At 46.7% G+C, this 15,970-nt stretch overlaps 2 protein-coding genes across 2 annotated transcripts in view; both read left to right on the top strand.

Moving 5' to 3' along the window:
* The first annotated feature begins 827 nt into the window (after positions 1-827).
* On the top strand, positions 828-9,508 carry LOC123745091 (serine-aspartate repeat-containing protein I-like). Its single transcript, XM_069306197.1, has 2 exons — positions 828-886; positions 7,876-9,508. The coding sequence occupies exons 1-2, from the start codon at positions 828-830 to the stop codon at positions 9,506-9,508; spliced, it is 1,692 nt and encodes a 563-aa protein (XP_069162298.1).
* A 48-nt stretch (positions 9,509-9,556) lies between these two features.
* The window catches only part of LOC138353319 (mucin-22-like), an 11,737-nt gene continuing 5,323 nt past the window's right edge, over positions 9,557-15,970 (top strand). The window contains exon 1 of the mRNA XM_069306196.1: positions 9,557-9,660. Within this exon, the coding sequence (XP_069162297.1) occupies positions 9,557-9,660 (104 nt within the window). The remainder of the gene's footprint in view (positions 9,661-15,970) is intronic.

Raw genomic sequence — 15,970 nt, 5'->3', positions numbered from 1 at the left:
GAGAGAGCGGGTGAGGGAGAGAGGGGGGGGGGAGGTGTGTGTGTGTGTGTGTGGGCAGAGAGGGAGGGGGAAGGAAAGAGAGGGAGGGGGAGGGAGGGGGAAGGAAAGAGAGGGAGGGAGAGGGGGAGGGAGGGAGAGAGAGAGAGAGAGAGAGAGAGAGAGAGAGAGAGAGAGAGAGAGAGAGAGAGAGAGAGAGAGAGAGAGAGAGAGAGAGAGAGAGAGAGAGAGAGAGAGAGAGAGAGAGAGAGAGAGCAGGAGAGAGAGAGCAGGAGAGAGATAGTGGGAGTGGGAGAGAGGGAGTGGGAGAGAGGGAGAGTGGGGAGGGGAAGAGTGTGTGTATGGGCGATGCGGGGGACTGGGTGTGGGGGGGGGGCGGAGATGGCGACTAAGTCAGGTCAGGTCAGGTGGTGGGGTCAAGAGGGGGGGGGGGATAGTAAGGTCCTATCCCAGGTGTTAATGCCTTTTCCCCTGACTGAACAATTGTGTGTGTGTGTGTGTGTGTGTGTGTGCGTGCACGTGTGTGTGTGCGTGCACGTGTGTGTGTGCGTGCACGTGTGTGTGTGTCTGTTTTAGCGTGTGCACACTTGTGTGCGTGTATACGTACGTGGGCGGGCGTGCTTGTATGTGTCAAGATATCCCTTATGCGTTACCTCTGCCTAAATGAGCCACTCTGAGATTTTTAAATATATTTGATATCCTGAATGAGAATTTGATAATCTTTTACCTCAATCTGTACACCTGATTAATTGACCAGAGAGGGGTACATACCAGTCTGCCTTCCGCTCACACAACCAGATGAGTAAGGGCACAGGCGATGTATGTTGACGATGGATATCCGTCGTTGTCTCCCACTAGGTGATTCTCTAATTGCTGGTAGATTGATGAGGTCGGTTCTTCTCTGTCTACACAAAGCTCTGGAGTCAGTCACTGTATCGTTATGTGACAGGTCACTAATTCACTGTACCACTGATCACAGTCACCACTCAACAGCACAGTCAGGTGGTTCCACGGCGGGTCGTCCCACCCGGTCAGGTCACACACTTACATGCACCGGTGATGCCCTAGCTCCACTTTTCGTTTCTTCGCCAAATCTTCGCACTATCGCTAGCGATATGACTATGCTATGTGTGTGTGTGTGTGTGTGTGGGTGGGTGTGTTTGTGTGTGTGTGTGTGTGTGTATTCACCCAGTTGTGCTGTGCAAGGGTTGAGGTCTACTCTTTCGGCCCCCCCTTCTCAACTGTCAATAAACTGTTACTAACTACTATTTTATCCACACAACACTCACCCCAGGAAGCAGCCTTTGACAGCTGACTAACTCCCAGGTACCTGTTTACTGCTAGGTAACAGAAGCATCAGTGTGAAAGAAACTCTGCCTATTGTTTCTCGCCGGCGCCCGGAATCGAACTCGGAACCACAGGATCACTCGTCCAGCATGCTCTCCGCTCAGCCGCCGGCCCCACACGTGTGTGTGTACTCACCTATTTGTACTCACCTATTTGTGCTTGCAGGATCGAGCATTGACTCTTGGATCCCGCTTTTCCAGCCATCGGTTGTTTACAGCAATGACTCCTGTCCCATTTCCCAATCATACCTAATTTTAAAAGTATGAATAGAGTTTGCTTCCACAACTTGTTCCCCAAGTGCATTCCATTTTCCCACTACTCTCACGCTAAAAGAAAACTTCCAAACATCTCTGTGACTCATCTGAGTTTCCAGTTTCCACCCATGTCCCCTCGTTCTGTAATTATTACGTGTGAACATTTCATCTATTTCCACTTTGTCAATTCCCGTGAGTATTTTATATGTTCCTATCATATCTCCTCTTTCCCTTCTTTTCTCTAGTGTCGTAAGGTTCAGGTCCTCTCTTCACGCTCTTCATATCCCATCCCTTGTAACTCTGGGACAAGCCTCGTCGCAAACCTCTGAACCTTCTCCAGTTTCCTTATGTGTTTCTTCAGGTGGGGGCTCCATGATGGCGCGGCATACTCTAAGACTGGTCTCACGTAGGCAGTGTAAAGCGCCCTAAAAGCCTCCTCACTTAGGTTTCTAAATAAAGTTCTAATTTTCGCCAGTGTAGAGTACGCTGCTGTCGTTATCCTATTTATATGTGCCTCAGGAGTTATATTAGCTGTCACATCCACTCCCAGGTCTCTTTCTCGAATCGTTACAGGTAGGCAGTTCCCCTTCATTGTGTACTGTCCCTTTGGTCGCCTATCATTTTTCATGCCATTATTTTCATGCCATTTCCCTGACCATCTCTGCAACCTGTTTAAGTCCTCTTGGACGATCCAACAATTCTCATCTGTCACAACTTTTCTTATTAATTTTGCGTCATCCGCAAACATTGACATGTATGTTTCCACTCCTGTAAACATAAAATTTACGTAAATTAGAAAGAGGATTGGGCCCAGCACCGATCCTTGAAGTACTCCACTCGTTACTGTTCGCCAGTCGACTTCTCGCCCCTTACCTCTACCCTCTGGCTCCTTCCTGTTAGGTAGTTCCTCACCCATGCTAGGGCCTATCCGCTTACTCCTGCCTGCCTCTCAAGTTTGTGTAGCTGTCTCATGTGCGGTACTGTATCAAAGGCCTTTTGGCAGCCAAGAAATATGCAGTCTGCCCAGCCTTCTCTGTCCTGCCTTATCCTTGCTACTTTGTCATAGAATTCTAAAAGGTTTGTTAGGCATGATTTCCCTGTCCAGAACCCATGTTGGTGCTTGTTTACAAACCCAATGCTCTCCAGGTGCTCAACAAGTCTTAGCCTAACTATTCTTTCAAGTATTTTGCAGGGGATGCTTGTCAGTGATACGGGTTTGTAGTTAAGTGCCTCCTCCCTATCACCTTTCTTGAAAATCGGTACGACATTTGCTTCCTTCCAGCAACTGGGCAATTCTCTCGACATAAGTGACTCATTAAAGATCATTGCCAGAGGCACACTGAGAGCCTGCGCTGCCTCTTTGAGTATCCACGGTGATACTTTGTCAGGTCCAACCGCTTTAGTTGCATCCAGTGTTGTCAACTGTTTCATTACCTCCTCTGCTGTCACCTCTATATCTGGTAGTCTTTCATCTAGGGTAATCTTATCTAACAATGGGAGCCACTCAGGCTCGGTTGTGAACACTCCATGGAAACTTGCATTCAGTACCTCGCAGATTTCCTTGTCGCTTTCTGTATATGCCCCTTCTGTTTTCCTCAGTCTTGTCACTTGGTCATTTACTAACTAACTCTTCACTAACTCTTTCTTTTATCTCCTCTGCTTTATTGGATACCCCATCAGCATTGTTGTACCAAACCTTGAGACTCTTCTTGGAAACTCTGGTGCCAGAGTTTCCCCTTTTGCCGGGGGTCTGGGGGGTACTGGGGGGGTGTCTGGGGGGCAAGTGGGGGCTGTGGGGGTGTCTGGGAGGGTGCTAGGGGGGGGGGTGCCTGGTAGGCGAATGGGGGTCTGGGCATCTAGGGGGGTACGAAGGGCATAATGAGTCTGAAAGTTAGGAAGAGTCTGAATGGCATAGGGGAGTTGAGAAATAGAGTGAGACAGAGTCAGATAGAGGTTGAGAGGTTTAGGGGAGAGGGATATTGAAGGCAGAGGGCTGAGAGGAGAATGGCGCATGGGTGCTGGGAGTGGAAGAGAGGGTGTATTAGTTAGAGGGGAATCGGGGGTAGGTGGGGGTTTTGGGGTAGAAGAAGGGAAGAGGGAGATGGGGGAAGGTGTTAGGGGGGTTACAAGGTGAGGGGGTTAAATGTTGGCTGGAGGTGCATAGGAGGGGTGAGGGTTGGGTGGGGTTTGAGGGTGAGTGGAAGAGGGGTGCAGTGGAAGCTAGGATGGAGCAGATGGAATTGAAGGCAATGGGGTAGACGGGGCAGGGGAGTAGGAGGGGGGTAGTAGGGGAGAGGGGATAGGAAGGTGGGTTTGGGGAGAGCATGGCTTGATCACTGGGGTCGTTGACAGGTGTGATGTAGCAGGGGCAGGGGAGTTGTTGGTTAAGTGCAAATGTGGAAGGGGCAGGGGTGTTTTGGGGGGATGAGGCAGGGGGTTTTGGGGGGGCTGAGGCAGGGGGGAGGTATAGGAGGGCTGAGTTGGGGAGGATGTTACCTGGGAGGTGACCTGGGAGGTGAGGCTACCTGAGAGGGTACGGTGTCGTGCTTGCCATCTATTCTTGTGGGGCTATTTGCTCACTTTCTGTATATGCCCCTTTTGTTTTCCTCAGTCTTGTCATTTGGTCATTTACCGACATCTTCCTTCTTATATGGCTATGTAGTAATTTAGGTTAATCTTTCGTCATAAACTTTTCAATAAACACATTGTAATGGGTTTCACTTCCTCTGAATAAAAGCTTGTTCCTCATTATGTACTCCACAGCCTCCTCATTAGAGAATTGCACCAGAACAGGTCTATTCTTGGTACAATTGTAAGGTCCAACCCGGCGGCTAATGTCCACCTCGTTTCTTGCCATTCCTGCTCCAATATGTCTCAATATCTCACGCAATTCATATTTTTCCGTCTCTATCCTTTCTTGTCTTGTTGGTGCCCCAGATTCGAATAATCCGTGTATTATAATGGTCCTTCTCTTTAGTAATTCACTCTCATGCTGGTAGCCCGTCCCCTGAGGATTCCCCATCCCAACCGCACTCACTAACCCATCCCCCACTAATCCTGTCCTTAGTAATGCTGTTAATCCTTCCTAATTCGTTTGTGATCCGAGCACATTCCCTCTCCCAGTCCTCTCTTCCCTTCCTAATCTCTTCCTGAATATAGAGCATAAGCTCCTGTTTCTGCCTCTCTACTGCATCCTGTATTTGCTGAGATAACTCGCTTTTTATCCCTTTGATTAGATCCTCCATCCAATCGGTCCTTCTCTCTACAAATTTATCTATTAATTTGTCTATAAATCTGTCCTCCTCCTCGTCCCTGCTGGTGATTGACCTTGAGCCCCTTCCTGATCTTGTCATTGCAGTAACAACCTAGCCAAAAAAGGCGCTCCTCAATACCTTGCACAATCTGCAGCACAAACAGGCGAGAAAGAACTCCACGCGGCTGGTCAGGTGTGAGGTCGCGGGGTCCCGGCGTCACAGCTGGTGAGGTCACGTCCACGACTGTCGGCTCCACAATTCCACAATGCCACCTTGTACTCAACACTTATTTTCAATGGTGCTGTTTCTACTGTTTTTCTTCACTTCTTTGTGGTTTGAGTGAGCTTACCTTATGTGTTTGTGTGTCTGTGTGTGTGGGTGTGTATGTGTGTGTGTGTGGGTGTATATTTGTGTGTGTGTGTGTGTGTGTGTGTGTGTGTGTGTGTGTGTGTGTGTGTGTGTGTGTGTGTGTGTGTGTGTGTGTGTGTGTGTGTGTGTGTGTGTGTGTGTGTGTGTGTGTGTGTGTGTGTGTGTGTGTGTGTGTGTGTGTGTGTGTGTGTGTGTGTGTGTGTGTGTGTGTGTGTGTGTGTGTCACTACTATAAAAGCCGCTACTATAAAAAGCGAGGTATCACTTCAAACATATATCCATGTGAGACTCAACAACAAAATGTGTCCTAAAAAGGTCGTCATATTTTACAAGGGCATTCCGAGCATGTAGTATGCTGTGTTATAATGGTACACTTGGCCAGTCATGACTTGTTTTATACGGGGAACGTAAAACTTCCAGTACCCACCTGTGTATAATAAACAGTTATAATTCACTGGTGGTACAGGAAGAGACGAATGCAAGGTAATGAACTAAAAGCCCTTAGCCGGACTCCTGTTAGCAGGCTAAGGGCTTTCCCTTCTCATAACTCATGGTAAGCCTTACCCACTTCTTCCCCTGAAATACGACCCGGCAATCGTTTAGCAACTAGGAATCTAATCATTGCTGGGTTAAAAGAGGCGTACAGATAGTGATTGGGCCTAGTCAATCCTCCCAGGCCAATATACGAACCTAGACTTTGCTTTTTTTTCTCTCTCTCTCTCTCTCTCTCTCTCTCTCTCTCTCTCTCTCTCTCTCTCTCTCTCTCTCTCTCTCTCTCTCTCTCTCTCTCTCTCTCTCTCTTTGTAACTAAGACTAGGAGCTACTAGGGTTTTCCCTAGTGAAACTGCAAGCAAGAGCTGTTATTCTACCTCAGCTCATATGAAGTCTACTCCTAGAAACTTATTTATTTCATGATAATGTACTTTGAATCTATTACATAGGGAACTATCATATAGGGAACCTGGTGAAACTGCTAGCAAGAGGTGTAATCCTACCTCAGCCAAGTTGAAACTTACTCCTAAAGGCTCATTTATTTCATGAGCCTGTTATATGCAACAGTTGGAATAGTCTTTATTAATTAACATTATTATCTGTCCCTGTGGTGTTGTGGTAAGACACTCGCCTGGCGTTTCGCGAGCGTTTTGTCCTTTGTTCGGATCCTGTCCTGGGAGGATTTACTAGGCATCAATCCTTAACTGTAGCCTCTGTTTATCCAACAGTAAAAATGGGTACCTAATTTTTTTGAAGGTTTTGGCGGGGTCGTATTCCGGGGAACATAAGATCAAGGACTTGTTCGAAACGTTTTAGTCACGTCTAGTGACTAGTGGCTGTAAAAGAGTGTAAAATATCTTGTATATGTAAATAAATAAATAATTGAATAAATAAATTATGTGACAATCATTCAGGCTGAGCCTGTAGATATCTGTATACCAGAGCCTTCATGTGATCAGTTGACCTGATCTCCCGTGTATCGAGTATTCGAGTGAACAAGTTCGAAATCTGTGTCAGCCTAGGTGTGAATTATCACTGATGGAGTCATGTTCTTGTGAAAAGCACTTCCAGCATGAGACTGTCGAAGGTTGAGAGCCTAGTATTATTATTAAAGGGTTGTGGTTGTCGGTTGTAACTTGCTTGTAGTGGGAAGGAATGCAGTACAAAACAGCTTCGGCATTTTCTTCGTGTTATTATGAAATGTAAATATTCTCTAATGGGTGAAGTACTAGCTATCAAGTAGATGTGTATGGCTCTGCTGGTGAGGATGGTCTAGCCCTTGGGGGTCTTTGTCGCACTTGGACATGATACTTCATCTGCAAGCACGCTGATGCTGTAGCGTGCTGCAGCATCTGCAGCATCATCAATTGATGCAGCAGCATCAATTGTTGGGACAACTGTTGCCGAGTGGAGTACTGGCAATACGCAGTCGATGAATGAGGGTCACCACATGTGTGACCACGTGCATCCAACACTGCTCGGCAAGCAATCATCGGCGTCCTCGACGATCTGCTTGATGAATTTCTGAGTTGTGTACCTAACATTCAAGTAAAGTAGTGGCCTTAAACAGGCTTTGAGACGTACAACACTGTCTCGGACATGCATGAATATAGCATACATTATATAAATGCAATTATAAAAATAAACTGTCCATAGAGCATCATGACTAACTGAGACAGTGGACTACAAGTTGTGCACAAGGATCAAAATGTTCAGCCACCACGTTACCTGTTAAGCAAATTGAAAACGGTAGACTCTAACATAGGCACGATATAGTATATAGCAGAAGTAACGTTCTACTAAAATATGAAGTGAAGGGACGTTGCAGAAACACCATGACTTAAACAGTGTAAGAGACATGATAAGATTAAAACTATGAACTAAGGTTAACTATGTAGGTATCATATTGTATACATTTTAGGTGAAGGAAAGAGAACAGATGAATAAAATACACTGAGAAAAGCGTTAATCGGTTGAATTTTGCCAGGAAATCCCAACAGATGTGCTGTGGGAAACTTTAATAGAGGTGATTAACACATATAATTGTTGGGTTCTCATGCAGGACGAGTTATCTCGTAAAGTATTAACTAAAATTAGTTGAAAATGGTAGAGGATAGGAGGCATAAGTTTGTTAATTAGACGATATTATTGAGGATGCTCCAGAGCACCACAGGATGCACCACAGGATGCACCACATGATACACTACAGGATGCACCACAGGATGCACAAAAGGATGCACCACAGGATGCACCTCAGGATGCACCACAGGATGCACCACAGGATGCTCCAGAGGATGCACCAGAAGATGCACCACAGGATGCACCACAGGATGCACCACATGATACACTACAGGATGCACCACAGGATGCACAAAAGGATGCACCACAGGATGCACCTCAGGATGCACCACAGGATGCACCACAGGATGCTCCAGAGGATGCACCAGAAGATGCACCACAGGATGCACCACAGGATGCACCACAGGATGCACCACAGGATGCTCCAGAGGATGCACCACAGGATGCACCACAGGTTGCACTAGAGGATGCACCACAGGATGCACCAGAGGATGCACCACAGGATGCACCACAGGAACCACCACAGGATGCACCACAGGATGCACAAAAGGATGCACCACAGGATGCACCAAAATATGTAGCACTGGATGTACCACAGGATGCACCACAGGATGCACTACAGGATGCACCACAGGTTGTACCAGAGGATTCACCACAGGATGCACCACAAGATGCACCACAGGATGCACCACAGGATGCACCACAGGATGCACCACAGGATGCACCACAGGACGCACCACAGGATGCACCACAGGATGCACCACAGGACGCACCACAGGATGCACCACAAGATGCACCACAGGATGCACCACAGGATGCACCACAGGATGCACCACAGGATGCTCCAAAGGAAGTACCACAGGATGCACCACAGGATGCACCACAGGATGCACCACAGGATGCTCCAAAGGAAGTACCACAGGATGCACCACAGGAACCACCACAGGATGCACCACAGGATGCACCACAGGATGCACCACAGGAACCACCACAGGATGCACCACAGGAACCACCACAGGATGCACCACAGGATGCACAAAAGGATGTAGCACTGGATGTACCACAGGATGTACCAAAATATGTAGCACTGGATGTACCACAGGATGCACCACAGGATGCACTACAGGATGCACCACAGGTTGTACCAGAGGATTCACCACAGGATGCACCACAAGATGCACCACAGGATGCACCACAGGATGCACCACAGGATGCACCACAGGATGCACCACAGGACGCACCACAGGACGCACCACAAGATGCACCACAGGATGCACCACAGGATGCACCACAGGATGCACCACAGGATGCACCACAGGATGCACCACAGGATGCACTACAGGATGCACCACAGGTTGTACCAGAGGATTCACCACAGGATGCACCACAAGATGCACCACAGGATGCACCACAGGATGCACCACAGGATGCACCACAGGATGCACCACAGGATGCACCACAAGATGCACCACAGGATGCACCACAGGATGCACCACAGGATGCACCACAAGATGCACCACAGGATGCACCACAGGATGCACCACAGGATGCACCACAGGATGCACCACAAGATGCACCACAGGATGCACCACAGGATGCACCACAGGATGCACCACAGGATGCACCAAAGAATGCACCAGAGGACGCGGGATACGCCCAGCCTATTAGACCTCGTTTTCACCCAGAATGTAGAAGACATCGAGCAGTTGCAACATGAATACCACTAGGAGCCAGTGACCATTGTGTCCTAGTCTTTGATTACATGATGGAGCTTAAAATTGTGACCAAAGGACAAGAGGTCCGAGAAAGGAGACTTGAGTACAGGAAAGGGGACTACAGGAGGATAAGAGACTACCTGGGAGAAGTGCAGTGGGAGGAAGAAATTAGAGGAAAAACAGTCCAAGATATGATGAACCAAGTCATGCGGAAATGCAAAGAGGCTGAAGAGAGATTTATTCCAACAGTAAAGGAAAAAAACAGGGGGGGAATATAATAACCCATGGTTTAATAGACAGTGTCAGGAAGCAAAAGTGAGAAGCAGGAGGGAGTAGAGGAAGTACAGAAGACAAAGTACAGAGGACAACAAGATTAGATGTAACAGAACTAGGAACGATTACATTAACATAAGACGAGTGTCGGAAAGAAATTATGAGAATGATATTGCAATCAAAGCGAAAAAGCAACCTAAATTACTACATAGCCATATAAGAAGGAAGATGTCGGTTAATGACCAAGTGACAAGACTGAGGAAAACAGAAGGGGCATATACAGAAAGCGACAAGGAAATCTGCGAGGTACTGAATGTAAGTTTCCATGGAGTGTTCACAACCGAGCCTGAGTGGCTCCCATTGTTAGAAGAGATTACCCTAGATGGAAGACTACCAGATATAGAGGTGACAGCAGAGGAGGTAATGAAACAGTTGACAACACTGGATGCAACTAAAGCGGTTGGACCAGACAAAGTATCACCGTGGATACTCAAAGAGGCAGCGCAGGCTCTCAGTGTGCCTCTGGCAATGATCTTTAATGAGTCACTTATGTCGGGAGAATTGCCCAGTTGCTGGAAGGAGGCAAATGTTGTACCGATTTTCAAGAAAGGTGATAGGGAGGAGGCACTTAACTACAGACATGTATCACTGACAAGCATCCCTCTGCAAAATACTTGAAAGAATAATTAGGCTAAGACTTGTTGAGCACCTGGAGAGCATTGGGTTTGTAAACAAGCACCAACATGGGTTCTGGACAGGGAAATCATGCCTAACAAACCTTTTAGAATTCTATGACAAAGTAACAAGGATAAGGCAGGACAGAGAAGGCTGGGCAGACTGCATATTTCTTGACTGCCAAAAGGCCTTTGATACAGTACCGCACATGAGACTACTTTACAAACTTGAGAGGCAGGAGTAAGCGGTAAGGCCCTAGCATGGGTGAGGAACTACCTAACAGGAAGGAGCCAGAGGGTAATGGTAAGGGGCGAGAAGTCGGACTGGCGAACAGTAACGAGTAGAGAACCTCAAGGATAGGTGCTGGGCCCAATCCTCTTTCTAATTTACGTAAATGATATGTTTACATGAGTGGAGTCATACATGTCAATGTTTGCGGATGACGCAAAATTAATGAGAAGAGTTGTGACAGATGAAGATTGTAGGATCCTCCAAGAGAACTTATACAGGTTGCAGAGATGGTCAGGGAAATGGCTACTGGAGTTCAACACCAGTAAATGTAAAGTTATGGAAATGGGATCAGGTGATAGACGACCAAAAGGACAGTACACAATGAAGGGGAACTGCCTACCTGTAACGATTCGAGAAAGAAACCTGGGAGTGGATGTGACACCTAATCTAACTCCTGAGGCAAATATAAATAGGATAACGACAGCAACGTACTCTACACTGGCGAAAATTAGAACTTCATTCAGAAACCTAAGTGAGGAGGCTTTTAGGGCGCTTTACACTCCCTACGTGAGACCAGACTTAGAGGATGCCGCGCCATCATGGAGCCCCCACCTGAAGAAACACATAAGGAAACTAGAGAAGGTTCAGAGGTTTGCGACAAGGTTTGTCCCAGAGTTACGAGGGATGGGATATGAAGAACGTCTGAGGGAACTGAACCTTACGACACTAGAGAAAAGAAGGGAGAGAGGAGATATGATCGGAACATATAAAATACTCAGGGGAATTGACAAAGTGGAAATAGATGAAATGTTCACACGTAATAATAACAGAACGAGGGGACATGGGTGGAAACTGGAAACTCAGATGAGTCACAGAGATGTTAGAAAGTTTTCTTTTCGCGTGAGAGTAGTGGAAAAATGGAATGCACTTGGGGAACAGGTTGTGGAAGCAAACTCTATTCATAATTTTAAAATTAGGTATGACAGGGAAATGGGACAGGAGTCATTGCTGTAAACAACCGATGGCTGGAAAGGCGGGATCCAAGAGCCAATGCTCGATCCTGCAAGCACAAAGAGGTGAGTACAAGGAGAAAGGGGATAGACAGGAGGCACTGAACTACAGGCCAGTGTCCCTAACCTGCATACCATGCAAGCTGATGAAGAAGATTGTGCGAAGAAAGCTAGTGGAACATCTGGAGCGAAAGAACTTTGTAACACAGCATCAACATGGGTTCAGGGATGGCAGGTCCTGCCTCACAGGATTACTTGAATTCTACGACCAGGCAACAAAAATCAGGCAAGAAAGAGAAGGGTGGGCAGACTGCATATTTTTGGATTGTCAGAAAGCCTTTGATACAGTACCACACAAGAGGCTAGTGAAAAACTTGGAGATGCCGACTGGAGTGAAAGGGAAGGTACTCCATTGGATAAAGGAGTACCTAAGCAACAGGAGACAACGAGTCAGTGTGAGGGGTGAGGTCTCAGATTGGCGAAACGTTACAAGTGGAGTCCCGCAGGGGTCAGTTCTAGGACCTATACTGTTTCTGATATATGTAAATGATCTCTCAGAGGGTATAGACTCGTTTCTCTCAATGTTTGCTGATGATGCAAAAATTATGAGGAGGATTGAAACAGAGGATGATAGTAGGAGGCTACAAGATATCCTAGACAGACTGAGTGAATGGTCCAACAAATGGCTGTTGAAGTTCAACCCGAGTAAATGCAAAGTAATGAAGCTAGACAGTGGAAACAGGAGGCCAGACACAGGTTACAGAATAGAAGATGAAGTACCTAATCAAATGGACAGAGAGAAAGATCTAGGAGTTGATATCACACCAAACCTGTCTCCTGAAGCCCACATAAAGAGAATAACGTCTGCGGCATATGCGAGGCTGGCTAACATCAGAACAGCGTTCAGGAACCTGTGTAAGGAATCATTCAGAATCTTGTACACCACATATGTAAGACCAATCCTGGAGTATGCGGTCCCAGCATGGAGCCCGTACCTTGTCAAGCACAAGACGAAGCTGGAAAAAGTCCAAAGGTATGCCACTAGACTAGTCCCAGAACTAAGAGGCATGAGTTACGAGGAAAGGCTGCGGGAAAGGCACCTTACGACGCTGGAAGACAGAAGAGTAGGGGGAGACATGATCACAACCTACAAAATCCTCAGGGGAATCGACCCGGTAAACAAGGATAAACTATTCAACACTGATGGTATGCGAACAAAGGGACAAAGGTGGAAACTGAGTGCCCAAATGAGCCACAAAGATATTAGAAAGAATTTTTTCAGTGTCAGAGTTGTTAACAGATGGAATGCATTAGGCAGTGATGTGGTGAAGGCTGACTCCATACACAGTTTCAAATGTAGATATGATAGAGCCCAGTAGGCTCAGGAATCTGTACACCAGTTGATTGACAGTTGAGAGGCGGGACCAAAGAGCCAATGCTCAACCCCCGCAAGCACAAATAGGTGAGTACACACACACACACACACACACACACACACACACACACACACACACACACACACACACACACACACACACACACACACACACACATACACACACAAACACACACACACACACACACACACACACACACACACACACACACACACACACACACACACACACACACACACACACACACACACACACACACACACACACAAACACACACACACACACACATACACACAACACAAGGAGTGTTCACAACCGAGCCTGAGCAGCTCGCTTTGTTAAAAGAGATTAGCTTAGAAGAAAGACAGATATAGAGGTGACAGCAGGATAGGTAATGAAACAGTTGGTAACACTGGATGCAACTAAAGCTTTTGGACCAGACAAAGTATCACCGTGGATACTAAAAGAGGCAGCGCAGGCCCTCAGCTTGCCTCTGGCAGAGATCTTTAATGAATCACTTATGTCGGGAGAATTGCCCAATTACTGGAAGAGAGCAAATGTTGTACCGATTTTCAAGAGAGGTGATAGGGAGGAAGCACTTAACTATAGACCTGTATAACTGACAAGCATCCCCTGTAAAAGATTTAAAAGAATAATTAGGCTTATAATTAATAAATAAACAAACATCAACATGGGTTCTGGAAAGGGAAATCTTGCCTATCAAACCTTTTGGAATACTATGATAAAATAACGAGGATAAGACAGGACAGAGAAAGTTAGGTAGACTGCATATATCTGAACTGCCAGAAAGCCTTTGATATAGTACCGCACATGAGACTGCTATTCAAACTGGAGAAGCAGGTGGGGGTGGGAGGAAAGGTCCCTAGCATGGATAAGGAACGACCTAACAGAAAGGAGCCAGAGAGTTGCGGTAAGGGGCGAGACGTCGGACTGGCGAACAGTAACGAGTGAAGTAACACAAGGATCGGTGCTGGGACCAATTCTTTTCTAATATAGGTTAACGAGATGTTTACAGGAGTAGAGTCCTACATATGTCGATGTTCTCGGATGACGCAAAGTTGATGAGAAGAGTTGTGACAGATGAGGATTGTAGGATCCTCCAATAGGACTTGAGCAGGTTGCAGAGATGGTCAGAGAAATGGCTACTGCAGTTCAACACGAGCAAATGTAAAGTTATGGAAATGGGATCAGGTGATAGGAGACCAAAGGGACAGTACACAATGAAGGGGAACTGCCTACCTGTGATGACACGAGAAAAAGACCTGAGCATGGACGTAACACCTAATCTATCTCCTGAGACACATATAAATAGGATAATGACAGCAACGTACTCTACACTGGCAAAAGTTAGAACATCATTCATAAACCTAAGTAAGGAGGCATTTAGGGCGCTTTACACTGCCTACGTGAGGCCAGTCTTTAAATATGCCACCACATAATGGAGTCCCCATCTGAAAAAACACATAAGGAAACTGGAAAAGGTTCAGAAGTTTGCAACGAGACTCGTCCCATCGTTACGAGGGATGGGGTATGAAGAGCGCACACACACACTGGTGATGTATATATGGCCGGTGGCTGGGGGGGGCGGTGGCTGACTGGACAGCACGCTGTGGTCCTGGGTTTGATTCCCGGCGCCGGCGAGAAACAACGGGCAGAGTTTCTTTCACCCTGATGCTCCTGTTACCTAGCAGTAAATAGATACCTGGGAGTTAGTCAACTGTCACGGGCTGCTTCCTGGGTGTGTATGTGTGTGTATTTGTGGTGTGGAAAAAAACGTAGTTAGTAACAGTTGATTGACAGTTGAGAGACGGCCGAAAGAACAGAGCTCAACCCCCGAAAGCACAACTAGATGAATACAACTAGGTGGATACACACACACACACACACACACACACACACACACACACACACACACACACACACACACACACACACACACACACACACCCACACACACACACACACACACACACACACACACACACACACACACACACACACACACACACACACACACACACAGCATGTCACACAGCACACACAGCATGTTCTTAACCCAGCATGTCAGTGAACCCACAAGGATGAGAGGAAACGACGAACCAGCGAGACTCGACCTGGTTTTCACCCTGAACGACTCTGACATAAGAGAAATCAGTTTTGAGGACCCAGTAGGAATGAGCGACCACAGTGTATTGGTGTTTGAGTACCTGATTGAAGAAGGGTTATTGAACTCGAGAAGGGATACCGAAACCAAAAGGTTAGCATACCGAAAGGGAAACTATGAGGAGATAAGAAAATGCCTAGCAGATATAGCATGGGAAACAGAGCTCAGGGAAAAGACGGCCCAAGATATGATGGAATACATCACGCAAAAATGCAAGGATGCAGCAAACAAGTTTGTCCCAGTCCAAAAGGAAAACAGTGAAATGAAGATGAGAAACCCATGGTTTAATCAGAGATGTAGGCTAGCTAAGCAGCAAAGTAAAAGGGCATGGAGAAACTATAGGAATAACAGGACACTGGAGAGCAGAGAAAGATACCAGAATGCCAGGAATGAATATGTTAGGATGAGAAGAGAGGCAGAAAGACAATACGAAAATGACATCGCAAGCAAGGCAAAGACTCAGCCTAAATTGCTGCATAGCCACATCAGGAGAAAAACAACAGTAAAGGAACAGGTTATGAAATTAAGGTTAGGGGCAGAAGGATTCACTACAAACGACAAGGAAGTGTGTGAGGAACTGAATAAGAAATTCCAGGAGGTCTTCACCTTGGAGCAAGGAGAAATCCCAGAGATAAGAGAGGGAATAGCTAACCAGGAACCACTGGAAGAGTTTGAGATTACCAGCGGGGAAGT

Source organism: Procambarus clarkii, chromosome 57 (genome assembly GCF_040958095.1).
Source record: "Procambarus clarkii isolate CNS0578487 chromosome 57, FALCON_Pclarkii_2.0, whole genome shotgun sequence".
Lineage (NCBI taxonomy): Eukaryota > Metazoa > Arthropoda > Malacostraca > Decapoda > Cambaridae > Procambarus > Procambarus clarkii.
Note: the sequence above shows the minus strand (reverse complement) of the source record. Positions and strands in the feature narration are given on the sequence as shown.